Here is a 23,105-nt window from a genome sequence, read left to right as displayed (position 1 = left end):
ACTGGAACACCATTTGTATATCGAATATATACTGTATATAAAAAATATACACTGTAGATTAAATATATATTGTATATCAAATATATACATTGTATATTAAATATATACTTTATATCAAATATATAATGTGTATATTAAATGTAAACTAGGTATCAAATATATACATTGTATATTAAATATATACTATATATCAAATATATACATAGTATATTAAATATATACTGTATATCAAATATATATTTTTCCAGTTACATTACATTGTTGGGTTTTATGTCCTAAAACTCATAGTTTGAAAATGACAGATATACTTTTATCATTCAATAAAGTTGTTATTGAAGGTTTTAATCAATAAGTAGTTATTGATCCAATAAAATGTTCTTACCATATCTAAATCCAATAAAATAAAGGATCCTAGACTGTTACCTGAGACTCAAACTCTATGTAAGAGACATAAATATGGATCAAGTTTGAGTTAACAGTCTAAATGGTCTATAGTATAGGAATAAGGTTGGGCGCCTTATTCTGGGGACACTATGGATGCGGCCCACTTTGTAGCTAGTACAAACGATGTGATCCTAATTCGTTCATGTGAAGACATGCGAGTGGGGGTGTCCCGTGCAAAAAGTTTGCATAAGACCGGACCATGAGATAGTCACTTTTACTTTATAACACCGTTTACTGTTTGAAACTGACTATCTCAACTTTGATGGCCTAGGTAACTCGATCTTAATCCTGAGCTAACTATGAACTTCTGTTTACTCAGGATTATCCTTAGATCTGCATGGGTGAGAGCAGCTCAATAGCGCTGGCTCAATAAGCCTCCCATTTCAAGGGTAAGACCCGGTAGATAGCTAGGGACATAGGGTGCAAGAAGGAATTCACTTCTACCTAATTTTGGGATAGTAGAGAGGTTGTTCTCTTAAGGGCTGAATCCAGGTCTTGAACAATTGGCGCCACCCTCATCAAAAGGTTTGAGAGGATTTTTTGATTTGATAGTTGGACTACAAATCATTGTTCATCAGAGGATTAGTGGGACTTAAGGAACAAGAGGTAATTACAGGGGTAAAGCGGTATTTTGACCCAGCTGTAATTACGAAAAACCTGTGAAGGGTCGACTTACCGATCATGGTTATATCAAATGGACATAATATATCTACAGTGAGGAGAGTGCAGCTACGGGCTTTAGTGGAGTGACCGCGTAGTTAACGATTGTTGGTTAACTAGGTTAAAGAGTTTAACCGGTTAATCTCGCATCGTTGGAGCTCATGATCTGTAGGTCCATAAGGTCCACTGGCTAGCTCATATAGGAATAAACTTGGAATAATTTGAAGGAATAATTCAAATCTTACGAATTAGGTTAATCATATGAGATATGATTAAGTAATTGATATATGATATCAATTTGAGAAATTTGGACAATATTTAAATAGGATTTAAATATTAAAATTATGAATGCGGATTCATAATCGGAGGCATGAATTTCATCAAACATCGGATTTTGGAAAAAGTCAAATAGTTGACTTTGACCAGAGAAAGTCAAAGGTTGACTAAAGTAGATTAAAATAATGTTTTTAACCAAGTTGGTGGAAAATTCCACTAACTTGTTGAGTGGAACATTTAAATAATCTCAAAAATCCACTTTTTGACACTTAGCCATGCATGCATAAGTGGAATGTGTGTTGTAAGTTTTTTGTGAACTTAAACATGCATTTTGACACTTAGCCATGCCATGCATGAGTGAAATGTGTGTTGTAAGCTTTTGGTGAACTTAGACATGCATTTTGACACTTAGTCATGTCATGCATGAGTGGAATGTGTGTTGTAAGCTTTTGGTGAACTTAGACATGCATTTTGACACTTAGCCATGCCATGCATGAGTGGAATATGTGTTGTAAGCTTTTGGTGAACTTTGACATGCAAGAGTTGCATGTAATTTGCCTATTTAAGAAGGCTTTTGTTCAAACATCAAAAACTCTTGGAACCTTTGGCCATTTGATGTGTTTTCAAAAAAAGCTTACATAACTCCTTTTAGCTCCACTTTTCTCTAAAAGAGTCCCACCACTCTATTCCAAGCCTTGAGAATAGCTAGGAAGATCTCTTGGTGGTCCTTCATTGGAGCTATTTGAAGATTTTTGAAAAGCTACAAAGGTTTGTATTTTTCTCTACTTATCTCTAAGCATCATAATGTATGATCATGCATGTTTAATCCTAGGTTGTATTATGCATCTAGATTGTTATTTCGATTCTTGCTCACTTCCGCTGCGCATGTATGTATTTTTTCCATCATAAATAACCTTTGATCTTAGTTTATTAGAATACGAGTAATGCAAAGAAATAATAAAATAACTCTTTATTAAATAAATAATTTGTTAATAAATTACAAATACACAAGCTAAGGGCACCAAACCCAACAGGTGATTAGTAGAGACGTTAAATTTTTTGGAGGATAAGGAGTGGGGATTGGACAGAAGTAGAGGTGAAGCAACAAGAAGTCTCTCTAGATCCTGATGAACTAGTTGATGATGCACCAGTTAGAGGAACTAGACTACTGACTGAGGTGTATCAAAGAAGCAGCTGTGATGGAGCCTGCAGGATATGAAGAATTTAAAAGAGATAATTAAAAGTGAATGGAGGCAACGAAAAAGGAGTTGAGAATGATAGAGAATAACAAGACATTGGAGCTAGTGGAGAAGCCTGCTGACAAAAAATTCCAGATGGCTCTGTGAACAAGCTCAATGCCAGGTTAGTGGTGAAAGGGTACGCACAAGTTTGGGGAGTCGATTTCTCTAAGACTTTTGCACCGGTTGCAAGAACGGACACAATCAGAATATTACTAGTTGTATCAGCTCAACATGGATGGAATGTGTATTAGCTAGATGTGAAGTCAGCATTTCTAAATGGAGTGTTAGAAGAAGAGGTCTATGTTGAGCAACCAGACGCGTTCATCACACCAGGACAAGAACATAAGGTTTATTTATTGAAGAAGGCTCTCTATGGGTTCAAGCAAGCTCCTAGGGCATAAAATGATGAAGGTGAATGTATCTCTCTATGTAGATGACTTGCTGGTGACAGGAAGTGATAATTTTTAGATAGAGGTGTTCAAGCAAGAAATGATGAAGGTGTTCGAAATGACCGATCTAGGTATAAGGCATTACTTCCTTGGTGTGGAGATTCAACAAGGGTATAATGAAGTGTTCTCTGTCAGAAAAAGTGCATAAGAGAGATATTGAAGAGGTTCAATATGGAGAAGTGTAAGAGTGTGAACACTCCAATGATTCAAAAGGATAAGTTGCAAAAGGATGATGGAGAGGAACCTGCAGATGAGAATGTGTACAGAAGTCTAGTTGAATGTCCCATGTATCTCACATCCACTAGGTCTGACATCATGTACACTGTAAGTGTCTTATCTAGATTTCTTCATTATGCAAGCAAGAAATCATATGAAGCAAGAAATCATATGGTTGCTGGAAGGAGGGTTTTGAGATATCTGAAAGGCACACTGTCTTTTGGGATCAAATTCAGTAAAGTTGAAAATTTTGAGTTGCAGGGTTACTCAAATAGTGATTGGACTGGGTCATTAGATGATATGAAGAGCACCTCTGGCTATTGTTTCATTTTTGGTTCAGGGTGTTTCTCATTGTGTTAAAAAAAACAAGATATAGTGGCTCAGTCAACTACAGAAGCTGAGTTCATTGCAGCAACAGCAGCAGTCAACCAAGCTGTTTAGTTGAAGAAATTGATGCATGACTTGCATCTTAAGCAAGAAGAGAGTGTGAAGGTGTTTGTGGATAATCAAGCCACTATAACTATTTCATTGAATCCAGTTTTTCATGGAAAGACTAAGCATTTTAAGATCAAGTATTATGTTCTAAGAGAGATGCATAACGAAGAAGAAGTTTGCATTGCAGCTCAGAGAAGCAAATATCATATATCTTCCTAATTCCCAACATTTCATTTCTTGCAAAGATGACATGCCCTTCTTTTTTAAAAAGTCTTCTACGTTCCCACATTCTTCCAATATTTTCTTTGAAAAAAAAAACTTAAAACTAAATATAACTAAAAAATCTAACAACCTAGATCTAACAAAATTTTAAAATAAATCAATTTAAATTAAAAAATAAATCAAATAGTACCTTCCCATAAATATTAATAGAAAAAGCATAAACAAGCTCAATTATGATGGAGATTGGCTCTGAGGAGGCTTATAACTTAAGTTTAGAATCTTTAAGCAAAAAATAAATTTATTTATCAGAATGGTTGTTCTACCGACGGAAGCGACAAAAGAATGAAAGATTGGTGATGATGAAATGAGTCATGAGTGATTGATGAGTTGGAGATCGATGACTCGTCGCTTTATAGGGCTGTAGAAAATGTCATGGAACAAACATATATTGGCTATCAATTACCACCTATCTAATTTTTTTGAATTAGATTTAGTTTTAAAATTTAAATGTTTAATAATAATTAGTTAAATTGACTTTTTTAAATTGGTTCTTTTAAGATTTTTGTTAGATTTTTTTACTTAAGTTTAATTTTAAAATGTCTATATTTTATAATTGGGTTTTTTTAGATTTTGTTAGATTTTTTAGTTAAATCTAATTTAAAGTTTGTTTTTTAAAAAATCGATTTTTTTATAATTGTTTTGTTTTAAGATTTTTTAGTTAAAATTTAATTTAAAGTTTTAAAAAAATCTTAGACTGACATGTGTGTGGGTAAGAAGATCATTTTGAAAAGCAAATACAGTTACAAGTCTCTTGTATGACTTGCAATATGTAGCCCAAATATAATACAGAAGTTGTAGTCTTTTTAAGAGACCATATGCTAAGATTTAGAAAAGAAAAAAAAAACAGCTGGTGCATGTTGTCTCTGTTTATGAAGAAAGGACATGCACCACCACGACTTAGGTTGTCTCTTGAATAGACGACCAACAATTTCTAAACATTATTTATGGAATAAGTTTGGTATAAGTAATATTTCAAAACATTAATTATTGAATAAATTTGGTAGAAGTAATAATTTGAAAATAAGTTTTAAGACAATATTAAAATTAAAAAATTAAAAAAAAATCTCTTGAGTTTGGCCCAATTTTATTAAGTGAACTTAGATCTGTCTTTATACTAAATCGCCACGTGACATAATCTGATTAGACCATTTTATATGGCACAATTTTATTTGATTTGCAATTTTTCATGGCTTTTAATTTGATTTGGACACGTGTGCCAATTTGTAATTGGTCCCAAATGTAATATAGTCATTAATTTAAAATAATGATGTGGCAATTTGTGATTGGCTGGAATTTATCACCCAACAAATGACCTGCACAATGCATGGGTAAATCTCGAAAATAATTTGGAATCAAAACATATAATCGTATCCTATTTGGATTCAAGAAATCGTTATTCTATTTGGATTCAAATGACAATATTTGTTCTATTTTTATTTAAATTGCAATCTTTTATCTTATTTGAATCTAAATCTTTCGTCTATAAATTGGGACGATTGGGACGAGAGGTGCTCACTAGAAGAAACATCAGCATAAAGGTTAACTATCTTTGGCCTCAATTTTTTTCGTTTTTAACTTGCGTTTTTCTAACTATCTACTTTTCTTTATGCTACATGATCTTGCCTAATCTCGCTCTTTATTTTCTCAAGTGTATCACTTAAGGTGGGCTTCTTCCTGCAAGTGAAAGAATAATTTTACTTTTCCTCCTTTTTTTGTATTGTTTATCTTTGTTGCAACTAAGATCCTCCAGTATTGGTTTGAGTGTCCAAAATTACCATATTTTATTTCTCAAAAGACTCGGTTTGGGGGATGACACTTGGGAGCAAACACCTAATTTGGTTACTTGTGACTTCAGTTACCATCATCCATTTACCAAGACCACACCTAATTTGGTGAGTTGGGCCTTCGATTACCATCCTCTTAGGCATGACACCTATCACGGGAGACCAGCACAGTTTAAGGAATGATACCTATCATGTGGAGCAACACATAATTTGGTTACTTATTCCACCTGTTACTATCCTTTACTTTGTAGTGGGGATAACTTGAGCATCGTGACACCCCTTGATAAAGTTGAGCGTCTTCAATTTGTAACGTTATCACCTTCATATGGTTGAGTAACATGTTGCCACCTTCTGGTAAGAGTGGATGCTTTCAATTTGTAGCATCATCACCCTCATCACCTTCATAGGATTGTACATATCAGTCTCGTAGCTCACCTTTATAGTTGTGTCGCTTTTTTTTCCTCTTTGTTTATAAGTATTTTTCCTTTTTTTTCTAACTAACTTTTGTTTTAAGGATGGAACAAACTTTAAGTTTATGTGATGCTTACGTATCTTCTAAGGGTGGAATGTAGTTCATATAGTGACTGGTTTTTTTTATTGACTGATTTCTTTTAAGTTGCTTACGTGTCATTTAGAAAATAGATCAAGTCATAGTGTATTTCTTTTGTTTTTGGGACATTCACATTTTAAACGATGGGAAAAAATATAGATCAATCAATCTTCCTATAAATTCTTCAAACAGGAACTATTTGATTTTCCTCTTCCACAAGCTAAAAGCAGGTAAGTAAGTAACAATAACAAAGGAATAAGAGATAGGGATTGAGAAGCTTAACACCACATGGATCATACTGGTTCGTCCCAATCTTGGGACTAGGTCCAGTCTTATGCAAAAAGCAGGTTCTACTATTGTTAGGAATATTACAATGAAGATCTCACTCAAGATTGTTGGGTGTGTTGCCCTAAACTCGTAGTTTGTATTTATGTAGAAACAAATGTATATTCAATAAAGTTTTATTCAATAAATTTGTTATTGAATTCATAACATTGCATTGTCCAAAATCCAATAAACTAAACATCCAAGGTTATTTTCATGTAACCGGGACAGTATATATACTGGTTATATATTTGATATACCTCTGATATACGAGGTATATATTTGATATACCCTTGATATACGAGAGGATAATGTCCCGTGGTTAATGAGTTTGATCGATTAATCTCCTATCGTTGGAGCTTCTGATCTGTAGGTCCATTCGGTCCCCTTGCTAACTCATAACGGGTAAAACGAGGATCAAGGTTTTGGAAGAATTTGAACTGTTCAAATTACTCAAGGGAATATATGTATATTGATACATTATAATATATAGTTGATTCTAAATTAAAACTATATCTTATGAGAGAAATTATTTGAATGAGATTCAAATAAAATGAATCAGATTCATATTAAAACTATAGGTTAAAAATAATGTGTATAAAATGTACATTACGAATCTAGCTTATGCGAGAGAGATGCATTTGAATAAGATTCAAATATATGGGTTTAATTAAATATGTGATATTTAATTAAATTTTAAATAATTAATTGCTAATTATTTATTTAATTAATATTAGATTTAATTAATTAATTATTAATTAGATTAATAATTAATAATTAATTTATTTTATTAATAATTAATTAATTAATTATTAATTATTATATTAATTATTAATTAAAAACTCCCCTGCAAAATTGCACGGGAATGGGAAGTTGTGACGTGGGGAGTTACCCCACGTCACATTTGGTTAAATTGTACAGAATAGTTCTGTACAGTTATGCTTCCCCTGAAAAATCAAACTCTCTCTCGATCAAGCTCTCTCTCTCAATTCTCCCTCACATTCCAAATCAGTGCTCCCACAAGCACAATCTCGAGACCCAAGAGGATAGCACGAAAGACTCTTAGGTAGTGTTTGGGAAAATCAAACTGAGGAAGAGTTATTCAAAGGTAAAGAAAACATTTTCCCTATATTTTCACTTGTTCACACCTTTGTTTTTGTTTTCTCAAAAAATCATGAACGAAGATCCGCTTCCACTCCGGGATTCACGTCCCATCAATTGGTATCAGAGCTGCATTGATGTTCTGATTTTTTGGGAGCAAAATCGGTGATCTTGATGGGTGTTTTCATATTTTCGAAATATGGGTTTGCGGGTTGGAAAATTTTCAGTTTTTGGCATGTAGATTGCAATTTAAGTCTTGAATTGATCATGTAAAGGCTCGGTGGACATTGAGTTTCTGTATCAAGTCTATAAGTCTGGGTCGCTCCAAAGTTGTTCGTCGCATCGGATTGCGCAAAAAGTTGCAAAAAACAGCGAAGAAGATGAAGCAGATCGTGCAGACAGTGCCATGGTGCTATGCAGCAACGCCATGGCACTGCAGAGACAGCACACAGCGCCACGATGCAGCATTGTAGTGTCGCGGCGTTGTGCAGCGCCGCAGCTTTTATCCCGGGTGTTTTTCGACCTGTTTCCATGGCTTCATTTCGCGGTTCGAAGTCGGATGCAGTCGTTTTCTTAATTTTTTGTATAATTTAACTTTCTTAGGGTGCCAAAAACCGGTCCAACTTTGCTATCTAATTATTTTATGCATTTTGAATGTATATTTTAATTAAAAGCATATTGCATATTGTATGCCATATAGTTTTAAAATCCCACCATAGGTTACATGCATAATATGTATGGTTGATATATAGTATGTATGTATGATCATGCTTATATAGTATTCACTCTTAAGGATTGGTACCTACTGACCATATATCTGCTCTTAAGAAAATCCTCAAATATCTGATTTTGACTTCCAAACAGATAAGGATTCAAGGAAATCCACGTCGAGGTCAGTATTCACTCTTAACGGAGGAGCCATAGTTTGGCGAAGCATCAAACAAGGATGCATCGCAGACTTCACCATGGAGGTTGAGTACGTTGCAGCTTATGAAGCAGCAAAAGAGGCGGTTTGGCTTAGAAAGTTCTTGACATATTTGGAAGTCGTTCCAAACATGAACTTACCTATCACACTTTATTGTGATAACAATGGTGATGTGGCAAATTCTAAAGAACCTCGAAGCCACAAGAGAGGAAAACACATCGAAAGGAAGTACCACCTTATACGGGAGATAGTGCAACGAGGAGATGTGATCGTCAAAAAGATCGCTTCGGAGCACAACATTGCTGATCCTTTTACGAAGGCACTCACGGCTAAAGTGTTTGAGGGTCATCTAGAGAGTCTAGGTATACGAGCTTTGTACGATTAGTCTAGGGCAAGTGGGAGAAATGTAATTGATATAGTATATGCCCTAGTTTATTGTATTTTTTCCTTTTGTCTTATGATAATGTACACCCCACTCGAGTTTAGTTCAACTGGGAGTTTGTTAGGTGTGTTGCCCTAAACTTGTAGTTTGTATTTATGTAGAAACAAATATATATTCAATAAATTTGTTGTTAAATTCATAGCATTGCATTGTCCAAAATCCAATTAACTGAACATCCAAGGTTATTTTCATGTAACCAGGACAGTATATATACTGGGTAAATATTTGATATACAAGGTATATATTTGATATACCCCTGATATACGAGTGCATAATGTCCCGTGAATAACCTAAAGGATCTATAGTATATGGATAAGACTATGTACCTTATCTTGGCAATACTATGGATATGGCCCACTTTGTCAATGTTAATGACGACTCGATCCAGGTCGTTTGTGTGGAGACATGCGAGTGGGGGTATCCTATACAATGAGTTTGTATAAGACCGGACTGTGAAATAGACAATCTTTAGATGTAACGCTGTTGACTAACAGATTGCTACTTCATAGGATGACCAGACAACTCATTCTCAATCCTGAGTAAGTTATGGCTCCTGCCCGTGAGGGCTCGTCCTTTGATCTGTATGGGTGAGAGTGGCCCTAGTTATCGACTCAATATTCCTACCATTTTGGGGATGAAACCGAGTGGGGAGCTGGGAACATAACTTCACAAGATGGAATTCACTCCTCCCCGACTTTAGGGGAGTAGATGAGTGTTCTCTTAATTACTGACTCCTGGACTTGAACAAGGGGCCCCACCCTCTCACTGGCCCGAGAGGGACTTCCGGTTATTGGTCGGACCACAACCGGATTGTTCATTAGAGGAGTAGTGGTATTTAAGGAGTAAGATGTAACTCAAGGGTAAAACAGTAATTTGACCCAGCTTAAGTTACGAACACTCGTGAAGGATTGATTTGTCATTAATGGTTGTATATCCGAGGACACGAAAATATTCTGCAGTGAGAAGAGTGCAACTGCGGATCTTTAGTAGAATGACCTATAGTTAACGAATCTTGATTAACTCGGTCAATGAGTTTGACCGATTAATCTTGCATCGTTGGAGCTTCTGATCTGTAGGTCCATTAGGTCCCCTTGCTAGCTCATAACGAGTAAAACGAGGATCAAGTTTTTGGAAGAATTTGAACTGTTCAAATTTCATAAGGGATTATATGTATATTGATACATTATAATATATAGTTAATTTTAAATTAAAACTATATATTATGAGAGAAATTATTTGAATGAGATTCAAATAAAATTAATATGAATAAGATTCATATTAAAACTATGGGTTAAAAATAATGTGCGTACGATGTACATTAAAACTATAGGTTATACAAGAGAGAGTTGTTTGAATATGATTCAAACTTATAATTATATTTAATTAATATTTGAATTTGATTAATTATTAATTAGATTAATAATTAATTAAATTATTGATTAATTAAATGTTAATTAATTAATTTTAATTAGTTAATTAAATTAATTTGTTAATTTAATTAATTGATTTTAATTAATAAAAAAAAACAAACACCACCCCTTCCCAAAAAACGTAGCGGAGTGGTGATGTGGTGATGTGGGCAGTTATCCCACATCACCTCTTTTTTGGTACACGACAGAAGTGTTCTGCTTAGGCTCTCTCAAGGAAAAAAACATGCAAGGAAAAAGATAGAGAACTTCCATCTCTCTCAAGTTCTCTCAATACTCCCTCTCATTCCAAACGAGGTGCTCCCACAAGCACGGTCTCGAGACCCAAGAGGATAGCAAGGAAGACACGGTGGTGGTGTTCGGGTGGAAACCATTGAAGAAACGTTCTTCAAAGGTAATGTTTTCCCCTGTGTTTTTCTTCTTGCACATTGTGATTTTGTTTCCCAAATTTCACGAACAACGGTCTGCTTCCGCTCCGGGATTCACATCCCTTCACAAATTACTCAAGGGATTATATGTATATTGATACATTATAATATATAGTTAATTCTAAATTATAAAACTATATATTATGAGAGATATTATTTGAATGAGATTTAAATAAAATTAATATGAATAAGATTCATATTAAAACTATAGGTTACAAATAATGTGCATAAGATGTACATTACAACTATAGGTTATATGAGAGAAATGTTTTAGAATATGATTTTAATTTTGTAATAAATAATTAAGTGTTAATTATTTATTTTATATATATATATATATATGTTAATTAATTGTTAATTGGATTAATAATTAATTATTATTTATTAATTAATATGATTAATTAATAAATTATATATATATTAATATTAATTATTAATTAATATTTAACTCCCCTGCATTTTAGTAGGGGAATAGGGAGTTTATGACGTGTGGTAACTCTCCACGTCATAAGTTGGTTTTATGTTTGCAGAAGAGTTCTGCTGTGTACACAATAGAACAAAAAAAAAAACTCTCAAGGTAGATTACTCTCTCAATCAAGGTTTTCTCTCAAAAAATTCTCCCTTACGTTCCAAATCGACGCTGCCACAAGCACGATCTCAGTATCCAGAGAATAGCATGAAAGGTCTATTGGTGGTGTTTAGGAAATCGTTGAAGAACAGTTCTTCAAATGTAAGTTTTCCCCTGTATTTCAGTTTTGCACACCTTTGATTTTGTTTCTCAAAATTGATGAACAAAGATCCGCTTCCGCTCTGGGATTCACATCCCATCAATTAGAGCTATGGTAAAAAACCTAACTATGTGGAGGAAATCCTTGGGGGATGAATAAGAGTGATCAGTAAACCTAACAGTCATTACGGAACATATAGATGGATCTCAAAATTGAACAAAAAGTACTCGAGGTGGTGAGCAAAGACATGCTTTGTCCTTTGGTGACGAGTAATACATGCCCTATCAAGTCAAGGTAGATTGATAGAAAGCCTATAATAGTTTGCTAGACTGAAAGGAAAGAATGAAGTATCTTTGTTCGAGGGGAAGAGATTGAAGGCGCGATAGAGCGACACCTAGTGTTCCCACGAGGTTGCCCGTGATGGGACGTAAATCCCACAACGGAACCGAGGATCGTGTTCTTAAATTTGAGAAAAATTAACAACACAGTAAATAGAAAAACAAAGAAGTAAAACTTACTTTTGAAGACCTTCTTCAAAGAGTCTCAGCTAATCCGTTCAATCAACCACAGATCTTCCTGGCTATCCTCTAAGAACAAGTAATTGCTTGTGGGAGCACTAATTTTGGAAGCAAAGGCTATTGAGATTGAGAGAGCACTGAGAGAAAGGGAAGATGCATAACAATTCTGTATTCTTAACCAAAGATGACGTGGGGTACCAACTTCCAACTCCCCTGAAATTTTGCAGGGGTTTTAATTAAATTAATTAAAATATTAATAATTATTAATATATATATATATTAATTCAATAATTAATTAACGCTTAATTATTTATTATCAAAATAGAATCATATTCTAAAACATTTATTTCATATAACCTATATATATATATATTAATTCAATAATTAATTAACACTTAATTATTTTAAAATCATACTCTAAAACATTTCTTTCATATAATCTCTAGTTGTAATGTACATCTGCACATTATTTTTAACCTACAGTTTTAATATGAATCTTATTCATATTAATTTTTTATTTGAATCTTATTCAAATAATTTCTCTCATAATATATAGTTTGAATTTAGATTAATCATATATTATAATGTATCAATATATATATATATACACACACACACACACGTTGGCTACGAACCGACAGCATACCCTATGATGACACGTGATTCCATGTCAGTTGTGAACCAACATCGTTGGCTACGATGACACCCAATTCGATGTCGGTTGCCAAACCGACATCATATATATATGATGTAAGTTTGAAACTGACATTAAAGACCAATTTCATTGTAGTGTTTTAGTTTACTTTTAGGAATCTTCTGTATTTATGAGGAGAGAATTTTCTCTTCGTAGATGAAGGAATAGTGCTGTCAATTTTCTTGTCACCATTCACTTCACCAAATGATTTTACCTCCACGGTCTTCATCATTCTTTCATATGGATCTTTTGTCGCTTCGAACGATAAAAAACAAATGTAAAAAATTGATTTTCCTTCAATATGGAGATGAGCATTTGAACATATTGATGCCGAGTGGAGATGGAAGTTAAACATTGGATTTCTTTCTTTTGTAGCGGTCGTATACTTATCCTCTGAAAGACTGAAAGACAAGTAGTTGAAGGGTTGATGCAATTGAAGATACAAGTCCTTTTCGATTACTTTTGAATCATCGACTTCTTCCACATTTATGTAATGTTAACTTGCAACATTTTTCTTCTCTTTTCTTATGTAGAGAAAGTTTCATGGGAAGATTTCTTTTAAAGTCAATGGTAACTGAGTCGAGAGGAATCTTTATTTTCTTTTCCCACAGGTTTAGACTTCCTCAAATTCTTCTTTCCTTGGTGCATATGCTCTCTCTTTAGCAGACAAGACTACTTCTAAACAAAATGTTGTTCTCATTTCTTCAGATAAATCACAATAGTCTGGCCTTTTATCTTCATCATTAATGGATTTGACAACATCTCTAAAAGCATTTCTTGGAGTCTTTCTCTAAAAGCGAACAGATATAGGCTCCCAAATTGGATCACGCTCACTTCTTTATTGTAAAATAAACTTTGAGATGTTTGGCTGCTTGTATATTTGTTGTTACTGCATTGTGATTTAATTAAGTTATTTCATTGAGATGTAACTCAAATCTTTTTTTCTCTCGAGCTAACTTTAGAATATACTCTTTTATGACAAACTCTTTTTTCTACCAGATGACTGATGACTCAGTGATACTTGCAATAGTTGGGATCATCAACTTTGCCCATTTCTTCCGGCTATATATACTCAAGAAAGTGCAATCAATCATATTTCCAATACTTGTTCCAACATATTAGGGATGTCAAAATCAAGAAAATGATAAGACTTTTTATTGTCTTTCCTTCAAAGTTAAGTGACGCTTCTGATTTCCTTCTTACTTTCCAATTCTCTTCTTTTCCTTTTAAAGAAAATTTAAGAGAGGTAGTCTTTACAAGAAAAGATTCATTTGTAATTGCCTCAGCAGCTGTGATTTCTTTGTTTAAGTCTGAGACTAAGAAATCCTTATTTTCTCGTCTAGTATTGGTAAGCTTGAACATGTTGACGATTCATCTTGTACTATAGAAACGATTTAGAAATTCCTTTTCAAATTGTTCCCAACTATATATGTTATATTGACTCGAACTCCAGATCAGAAAATACGTTGTATATATTGTTTTTTGGGCGTGTGGTATAAATATAGGAACTTTTAGACCTAGAAATTTAATGCAAAAATTATTTAACTTCTCCTCAATTAAGAGAAATAAATATGTTTTTCTCTTAACTTCATGTAAAAACTTGTCAAAACAACTCTCATTTAAAGTTAAAACTTCTATAATAATTAAACGTAAATATTAAAATGTAACATCAGCTAGAAATAAAGAAATTCGGTCTAAAATTCTTCTCTCTCGAGGAAAGAGCCTTCCTCTTTTTTTTTAAGGAGATTTTCACCAATCTTGATCATATAGAGTCATGGCAAGGAAGATATATTAAAGATACACTTAGAATTGAATATAATTGGTTCTTCCAAACTTCATCGGTATGTTAATAATTTTACTTTAAATCCAAACGTAAAATCTAATAATTGATTTCTAAATTATTTAAAAATCAAAATTTTCCATTACACGACGAATTTTTCATTCCTATAGACTTCAAAGTTAATAATTGAGTTAATATTAAAATCGAGTGAGTCGATAAAGAAATAATAAATGTGGGCCTATCTATCTAGAGTAAACTGTTTGACTTATCTTTCTGGATTCTCCTCTATATACATATTTAGCTTCCGTTTTGATAACGATTTCATTTTGCATGTTTTCTCACGGTTTCTTTATTATATTTTAGGTTTCAAATTTTGGTTTAGATTTTGAAAACGTTTTAAAAAGTTGATAACAAGACAACAGAATACACACATTAAAGTAATGGTTGTAAGTTTATTTTTCAAAAACAAAATGATTATTAAACACAGACTTAATGATTTGAATATGAATTACAAACAAGAAACACATACTAAAAAGTTAAAACTTCATTTATATTCAAATGTTTACTATAAAATTACAAAGCTAGTTTTGGGCCGATAAGATCCTTCGCCATACATTTTCTTATGTGCTGCAAGTCTCCTTGAAGCTAAAACTAGATAAAACTTTCTTTTCTCCTCTTTTTCTTTATGTGGAACTGCAAAATTCATCACCTTTATTGAGAGAAATATTTCAACCATCAAACTAAGTAATTTTGATACCCAACAAAAAAAACTACGAGCATGTTTTGTTAACAATTTGAATCTTGTTTCTTGTTTTCAGATTCCTTTTTCAAATAAATTCAATAAATATCTGTTTGGCAGGATTGTTTTCGAAAACTATTTTCTGAATCTGTAATTGGAAATTTTGAAAACAACTTTTTTTTTTAATGTTTTCGATGTTTTTAGATTTTGAATCCAAACTCTTTTGTTGAGATTTTTGGATACAAATTAATAAAATAAATAAATAAAAATGAATGAGTGAAAACAAATAATGGGTCAAAAGCCCAAACCTTTATTTTTAGGTTTCACGTACTCATATATATATATATATGGGGTTAGTACATAAATGGTCTATTTAGAAATCATAATTACGTAAAAAGATGGAAAAGTATAGAATTTACACTTTTGTCATGAAACAATTCTTAATGAGATGGTACCCATAACACAAATTACTAGTATATCCTTAGGATTCATCTTAATATTAAATAATTATTAAATTTTAGAATTGATAAATTAGGAGGTCAAATCCCTTAAGATGTGCTAATAATACTTTCTAAAATTAAAAAATCTCAAAACCCAAAAACCCATTCATTTTCGAAACCCACCCCTTTCTTCTTCCTCGTTTTTCCTTCCTCCGACCCTTCGTTCCTCTTCTCCGACCGTCTACCTTCCTCTTCGGTCGACTCCGCTTTTCTCTGTCGCAAAAGCATTTAATCTCCAATCGCCTTTGAAAATATATTTCCATCGGTTCTTATCCTCTAGGCGTTTCTGCCTACTTTCGTCTCTGACCGACGTTTGTCTGCCTTCATCTTCGGTAGCCTCCATTTTTCTCAGTCACCAAAGCAGTTTATCTCCAGATTGAAAGGTTTGCATTCTAACGGATGTTTTCAATTTCTGATTTGGTGTGAAATATTGTATATGTGAGGATATATAGTATAGTGATTTGATTATGATATGTCTTATAACTCAACTTGTATATATGCGGATATGCGGATATATACTATAGTGATTTTGAATGTATATATGTGGATATATAAGTGGATATAACTCAACTTGTATATATGTGGATATGCGGATATATACTATAGTGATTTTGAATGTATATATTCGGATATATAAGTGGATAAATACTGTGATTTTAAATATATTTTTTGAATATGCTGATATATATTTATTGAGGCTTCAAAAGATGTTTCTGTAATTTTGAATTGTCTTTGAAGATTGAGCACCAATGTGGGAGTGAATTAAGGGAAAATCAATCATATTGAATGAGTAAATTAAGGTTTTCAAGGAGTGAATTAAAGGATTTGTGTTGAAAATTAGTATGGGGCCCACAATAATTAAAGGATTATGATAATAATTTATGAAACTAAATTTTTTATATTTAAAAAAACAAATAACTATAATAAATGTAAATGTAATAAATAAGGGTAAAATCGGGATTAAAATAAAATCCTACATGTAGAAATCTAAAAGTGTGAAATTAGAAAAATTTAGATATTTATGTAAATAAGTTTCTAAAACAACCATCCGAAGACATTATCCCTATATATATATGAGTTTTATGTTTTGTGGGGAGTAGCCATCAGAATTTTGGGAGCAGCCAAATTGAGGTATTTTGGTAGCAGTTTTTCGTTGCAGCGGCTTGGGATTGTTGGCAGCAGATTGGGAGATCAAGATCATATTATTCAGGATAAATTTTTCATTCATCTTCCTAAGTAATTGTATTATATTGCTTAGAAGTTATAGGGCTTTTGTTGGGACCTCTAAGGGATATTTTTTTAGAGAGTTATTTTATCCGATCCTTAAACAATTATTAGTGAATTACCCACATCTGAGTGAAAGACTGGACGTAGCCCTTAATGGTGAACTACTATAATTTGTTGTGTTGTTATTCTTGTGTTTTTATAGTTTTCTTCCTATTTACATATTTTTAGTTGTGTTTGGATATTTTTGTGCGAGGGAAAATTATATAATTTCCCAACACCTTTAAAATGCAAAGTTATATTTAAAAAGATAAAAACTTTGATTAATACACTATTTCATATTATAAACTCAAATCATTTTTGTTAAAATTAAAATATGTAAAATATAATAAATTATAAATTATATAATATTGCAAAATACTAACTCTAACAAAATGTATAACATTTATGTTAATAAATTATTGGGAAAAATACATTTTTGGTTCCTGAGGTTTGAAGCATGTCTATTTGGTCACTGGAGTTTCAAAATTAACATTTTTTTGTCCGAAATATGGAGTAGGTGTCTATTTGATTCCTCAAATTTCAAAATGGACATATTTGGTAATTGAGGTTTAAGAAATAGTTTCAAATGGTCCTTTGACCATTAGTTGACTGTTTGTGGTTTTCTTTCTTCCCCTCCCTTCTCTTTCTCTCCCGTCTCCGACCCACCGCCACCGCCGACCAACCGTTCACTGTTGCTGCACTTTCTCCATCGATGTATCGCCATCGTTGTCGCACCATCACTATGCTTTGTTCTTTGTAGTCGCCAATGAGAGGATGAGGTCTCACTCTCCCTCCTCTCGTCGGTGCGAATGGTGGGTCGGCAAGGACGACATTGGTCGAAAATAGGAGACAAAGACATATGTATATATACATATGTATATGTATATGTATATGTATATATATGTGTGTGTATATATATATATATATGTATATATTACATATATATATATATAACATACATTATACATATATATACATACATAATGTATATATTACATATATATACATATATATACATACATAATGTATATATTACATATATATACATATATATATAACATAATGTGTCTATATATATATATAGGTATGTATCTATATATGTATGTATGTGTATATATATGAGTAAATTCGATTCAGTTCAACCAAATCGAATTTATTTTCTTTGAACCCGTGAATCTAACCAAATCGATCGATTTTTGAAAAACAAAACCCAATTCAAACCAAGCCATTATCTAACCCAACCCAACTTTGTTTTTATTGAATTCTCTATTTCCAAATTTATGTAGATCACTAGCAAACGCACCCTACATTTTCCTAAAATAATTTCAATTTCTTAAGTTCTTCTAGAAAAATAAATTACAATTGATACAAGACATAGATTCGAACCTACAACCTATAACAAAAGTTACTTGACCAATTGTGCTACGGTCATATGAACAAAATTCAAGGCTTAAACTAGAGAAAGCGTTTTCTTTTCCTCTTTTTCTTCTTGTGCAACTGCAAAATTCATCACCTTTATTGAGAGAAAATACTTCAACCATGAATTCAATGTAAGGAATTATGATATCCAACATAGAAACTACACTTCCTCAGTACAACATCAGTTTCTTTTTTAAAAAGAAAAAATTACAATTCCAATGGAGACAAAGATTCGAACCTATGATCTATAAAAAAAGGTTACTTGACCAATTAAGCTAGGCTCATATCAACACCAACAATTTGCTCGAGCATCTCTCATTGTATGGTATAACGAAGAATGTGGGAAACGAGCAATTAGTTATGATTTCATTCGTAAAAGAATGACCATACCAAGTTAATCATTTCAGCAGGTCAATCTGTAATCAGATAATTAAAAGGAAAATGATCAACTAGAATCAATCACAAATGAGGGAAAAAGTGCCTCACTTGTACTTTTATTCAATGCGAACGATCTTGCGGTTCAAGTATCTAAACTTGCAAATCTCATCAAAGAAATCATCTGCACTGCTATGACTGCTCTTCATCTTAAGAATCTTTATTACCATTGTCCTCAAATTCTTGCCATACTTTATCAACGACTCAAGAGTACTCATCTTTTGTTCGGCATTCAAAGGCGATCGAACCAAGACCGATACTTCCTCCAAACATGAGATTACAAAATCTGGATCCACCTGAGTGCCAAAGAAAGGTCATTCATAAGCCAAGAAAAATCCATCTCAAGAACAGGTTATCTTGTTTGGCACTGATTCTACTTACATTTTGAAGGCTGTTCTTCTGGCAAAGTGCAGCAAACATGGCTCCATGAATGTCAAACTTTTGCAACTTCGGATGGTTGTTGAAAAACTCAACAAAGTCGATCTCTGGGAAAGGTTCAAGTGCATCAAAGTCCCCAGTGAACTCCACCTTCATGTAAAGATGCTTCACCTGGCTCCCCCATTCGAGCATTTTGCTTATTGCATCCCAACACCATTGAACTCCTCTTAAGGACAGAGACTCGAGCGAAACAAGCTTATCGAAACTCACCATGTAGACTCTTCCTACAAAAGGATTCCATACAAGAAACAAAGTTATCACTTGTATACTTGTACTTTGCAAACCATAAAACGAGAGGAGAGAATTAATATCATTGAGGTCTTAAAGTGAGTTTGGAATGACTTCAAGTATAGTATTTTTAATTGAAGCACTTGCAAAATTATCAAGTTTCACCATGTAGACCTATCAAAGGTTTTGTAACAAGAAACAAAGTTATGCCCGGTATCATGCCTACTTTGTAAACTATAAAGATAAAAGAAGACAAATAATGTCACAAAGGTCTTGAAGTAAACTTAGAATAACTTCTAAGCATAGTGCTTTTAAGTAAACTAATTGCAAACTTATCAAGTTGCACCATGTAGGTTCTACCTATTAAAGGTTTTGTTACAAGAAACAAAGATATTTCTGTATCATGTCATACTTTGTAAACTATAAAGATAAAGAGGACGGTTAATATCACTGACCTTAAAGTAAGTTTGGAATGACTTTTAAGCATGGTACTTTTAAGTAAAGCACTTACAAACTTATCAAAACTACCATGTAGACTTCCTATTAAAAGGTTCATACAAGAAACAAAGTTATCCCTAGTATCATGTTATACAATACAAAACATTAAGATAAATAAGACAATTAACATCTTAGAGGACTTATCATGAGTTTTGGAATGGTTTTTAAGTACAGCACTTGCTAACTTATCAAAATCCACTATGTAGACTCATCCTAACAAAGATTTCCACACTTCGTTTACAAGAAACAAAGTTATCCCTAGTATCATGCTATACTTTGCAAACCATAATGATAAATAAGGCAACTAATATCACATGGACTTAAAGAGTGTTTGAGATGACTCTTAAGCATAGTACATTAAGTCAAGCACTTGTTTTATAGGCATTAGTGAAAGAAGCAACAATTAAGTGTTTCTCTTATGGAGTGTTTTGAGTATGTCATTAAACGCTACGAAAGCTTTAAAAAGTATTTTTAACTTGGTGAAAGCATTGTTCGTTATTTCAAGAATCAAACCAAACTCGCCCTCCGAAGATTGCTAGTTATGATGTTTACCTGCATTATTGGCAATTGAAAGACTTCTCAAGGAACTTGTCCCATGGGCTCTAATCCAACTACAGCCTTGAACCTCAAGGAGTTGAATTTTAGGGGAATTGATCATAAGCGAGCAGTTCCCCAAGCCATAGAAGTCCAGCTTACACTCTTCCAAATACTTCAGATCAATGGAAACTGAAGTAAGACCTTCACAGGCAAGAAGCAATAACTTGGACAAATTAGGACATTCACGAAGAGCAGTGTTCAATGCAGGGTCCTCTAACTTGGCTCCAACAATCTCAAGATTTTTTAACTTATGAAACACATCCCACTTAGGTGAATGGGTCATTAAGACACCCCACAACTTAAGTGACTCCAAATTTGCCGCACATTTTATGCATTCCAACTTGGAAGGGCTCTCTTGACAAGCCTGAAGATCAACTAGATTATCCATCCGTAGCTCAAGACGCCGGAGCGAGGGGCCTACAGTAGACAGCCACGAAGAAAGACCAGCACCCGAAAATGGGCTATAAACAACAAGCTCCTCCAGGTGAACTATGGATGAAAGTATCTTCCAGATGACGGCATCGGGACTCACCCCGCCCGAATGATTGTCGAAGGAATTGCGAGGGAAGTACAGGCTTCTAATGTAAGGCGTTGAGTCTTTCCAACGCTTGGATACACAGTTGCAGACCGCCACGTCCCGAGCATTGCTCATATGCGACAAGATGTACTGGACAATAGCATCCGGGAGAGAGTCCATTCTGTGAGAACAATTATCAAACGGATTGGGGTCAGTGGCCAAACATTTCACTGGCAAGAATTAGCTGGGGAAGAAAGGTATATTAATTCACTCAACATGACATTTTTATGTAAAGATGAACCATAATGAGAATCCATGTTTCAAACCCACCGATTCTAACAATTTGAGAGATTTTGCACACAAATTACAGTTAGTATTTCAATTCAGCAATTTGCAAGAAATCAGAGGACCAATTTACGATCTAAGATCTTTTGAAGAGCCAAAACAAAGGGGGGATATGAAACAACAACAACAACAACACAAAAATGCATCTATGTTTTCCCTCAAATTTCTCCTAAATAAAACAAAATCTATTGAAATTGCAAACTGGCAAAGATCTCTTGTAATTGGCGGATCAAAAGGGTGAAAGAAAAGCATACTTCCATGACGAATTAGAAATCAAACAGATCCTATGGTGGCACCAAACCAACAATGTCATTAATTTAATTCTCGATTTTCATCTTCCTTAGCAATGTAATTGATTACGTTGCCCAAAAAAACTAGTAGAAGTCGCATAGTTCTGTAGCTGAAATAAATTAAGTCAAAAACAAAGAAAATGGGCAAACCCCAAATGCAAATTCTGGTTCATGAAATTGAGACCCGGGGGAGCCCCCTAAATGAGATCCGAGAAAAAACCCAACAAAGGCAAAGAGCTAAAAAAAGGAAAAAATACAGCAAAAATGAAGATTAAAGAGGAAATGGGAACTGGTCAGAGACGAAAACATGCATCAGAGGAAAACCCAGAAAACGAAGGAAGTGGAAAAACAAGATGGTGAAAAGGGAGCTTACAATAAACAAAATGCGGAATGTGGGTAAGCTTATTGGGAAGAAAGTGAAATTAAATTAAAGAAAGAAAGAAAGAAGGGAGTGGATCTGAGCAGAAGAAGCAAAACCCAAAAGGGGGAAACTGAGAACTCAGAACTTAGAACTTAGAGAGAGAGAGAGAGAGAAGAAGAAGGAGCGCGCTTATAGAGACGTTTGGAGGGCAAAATGTGGAGGGCGTTTTTCAAAATTTGAAAGGTTGAGAGTTGGGAGGGACGATTACCTCTCTCTTCTTTTGGTTCCCCTCTTTCTTTTTCAAACTTCTTTTTTATTTTCCGTCTCAATTTTTACCTTTTCCACTATATATTCTATTCCTTATATATCTATCAATTTTGTTTTATTTAGATTCTCGAATTTTGTTTCTTGTTTTCAAATTTTGTCGAATTTTGTTTCTTCTTTTCAAATTTACTGAATGAAGTAGATTCACTAATTATCTGTTGGGTGGAATTATTTTTTAAAACTATTTTTTGAATTATGTGATTAGTTATATAAATTTTGGAAACAACAATTTTTTTTGTATTTTTTGTGTTTTCAAAATTGAAATTTGAATTACATTAAAAAAAAATTGTGATAAAGATACTATTTTATATTATAGGCTCATTTATTTCTTTTTAAATTAAGATGTGTATTACATAATATATTATATTGTCTAAAAAGAACCTAATATATTATAAATTTTATCACACTGTAAACTAATAATTATTCAAATTTTATAACCTAAAA

The 23,105-nt window shown here is 33.2% G+C and overlaps 1 protein-coding gene across 1 annotated transcript; it reads right to left on the bottom strand.

Annotated features, from left to right (window-relative positions):
• Window positions 1-18,760: 18,760 nt before the first annotated feature.
• On the bottom strand, window positions 18,761-22,580 carry LOC111022152 (F-box/RNI-like superfamily protein). Its single transcript, XM_022299318.2, has 4 exons — window positions 22,350-22,580; window positions 20,780-21,522; window positions 19,445-19,725; window positions 18,761-19,359 (listed from the first exon to the last, which is right to left on the bottom strand). The coding sequence occupies exons 2-4, from the start codon at window positions 21,519-21,521 to the stop codon at window positions 19,123-19,125; spliced, it is 1,260 nt and encodes a 419-aa protein (XP_022155010.1). The 5' UTR covers window position 21,522; window positions 22,350-22,580; the 3' UTR covers window positions 18,761-19,122.
• Window positions 22,581-23,105: the final 525 nt, after the last annotated feature.

This window comes from Momordica charantia (genome assembly GCF_013281855.1).
Source record: "Momordica charantia cultivar OHB3-1 chromosome 4 unlocalized genomic scaffold, Mcharantia_2.0 BLBB01000004.1, whole genome shotgun sequence".
Taxonomy (NCBI): domain Eukaryota; kingdom Viridiplantae; phylum Streptophyta; class Magnoliopsida; order Cucurbitales; family Cucurbitaceae; genus Momordica; species Momordica charantia.
Note: the sequence above shows the minus strand (reverse complement) of the source record. Positions and strands in the feature narration are given on the sequence as shown.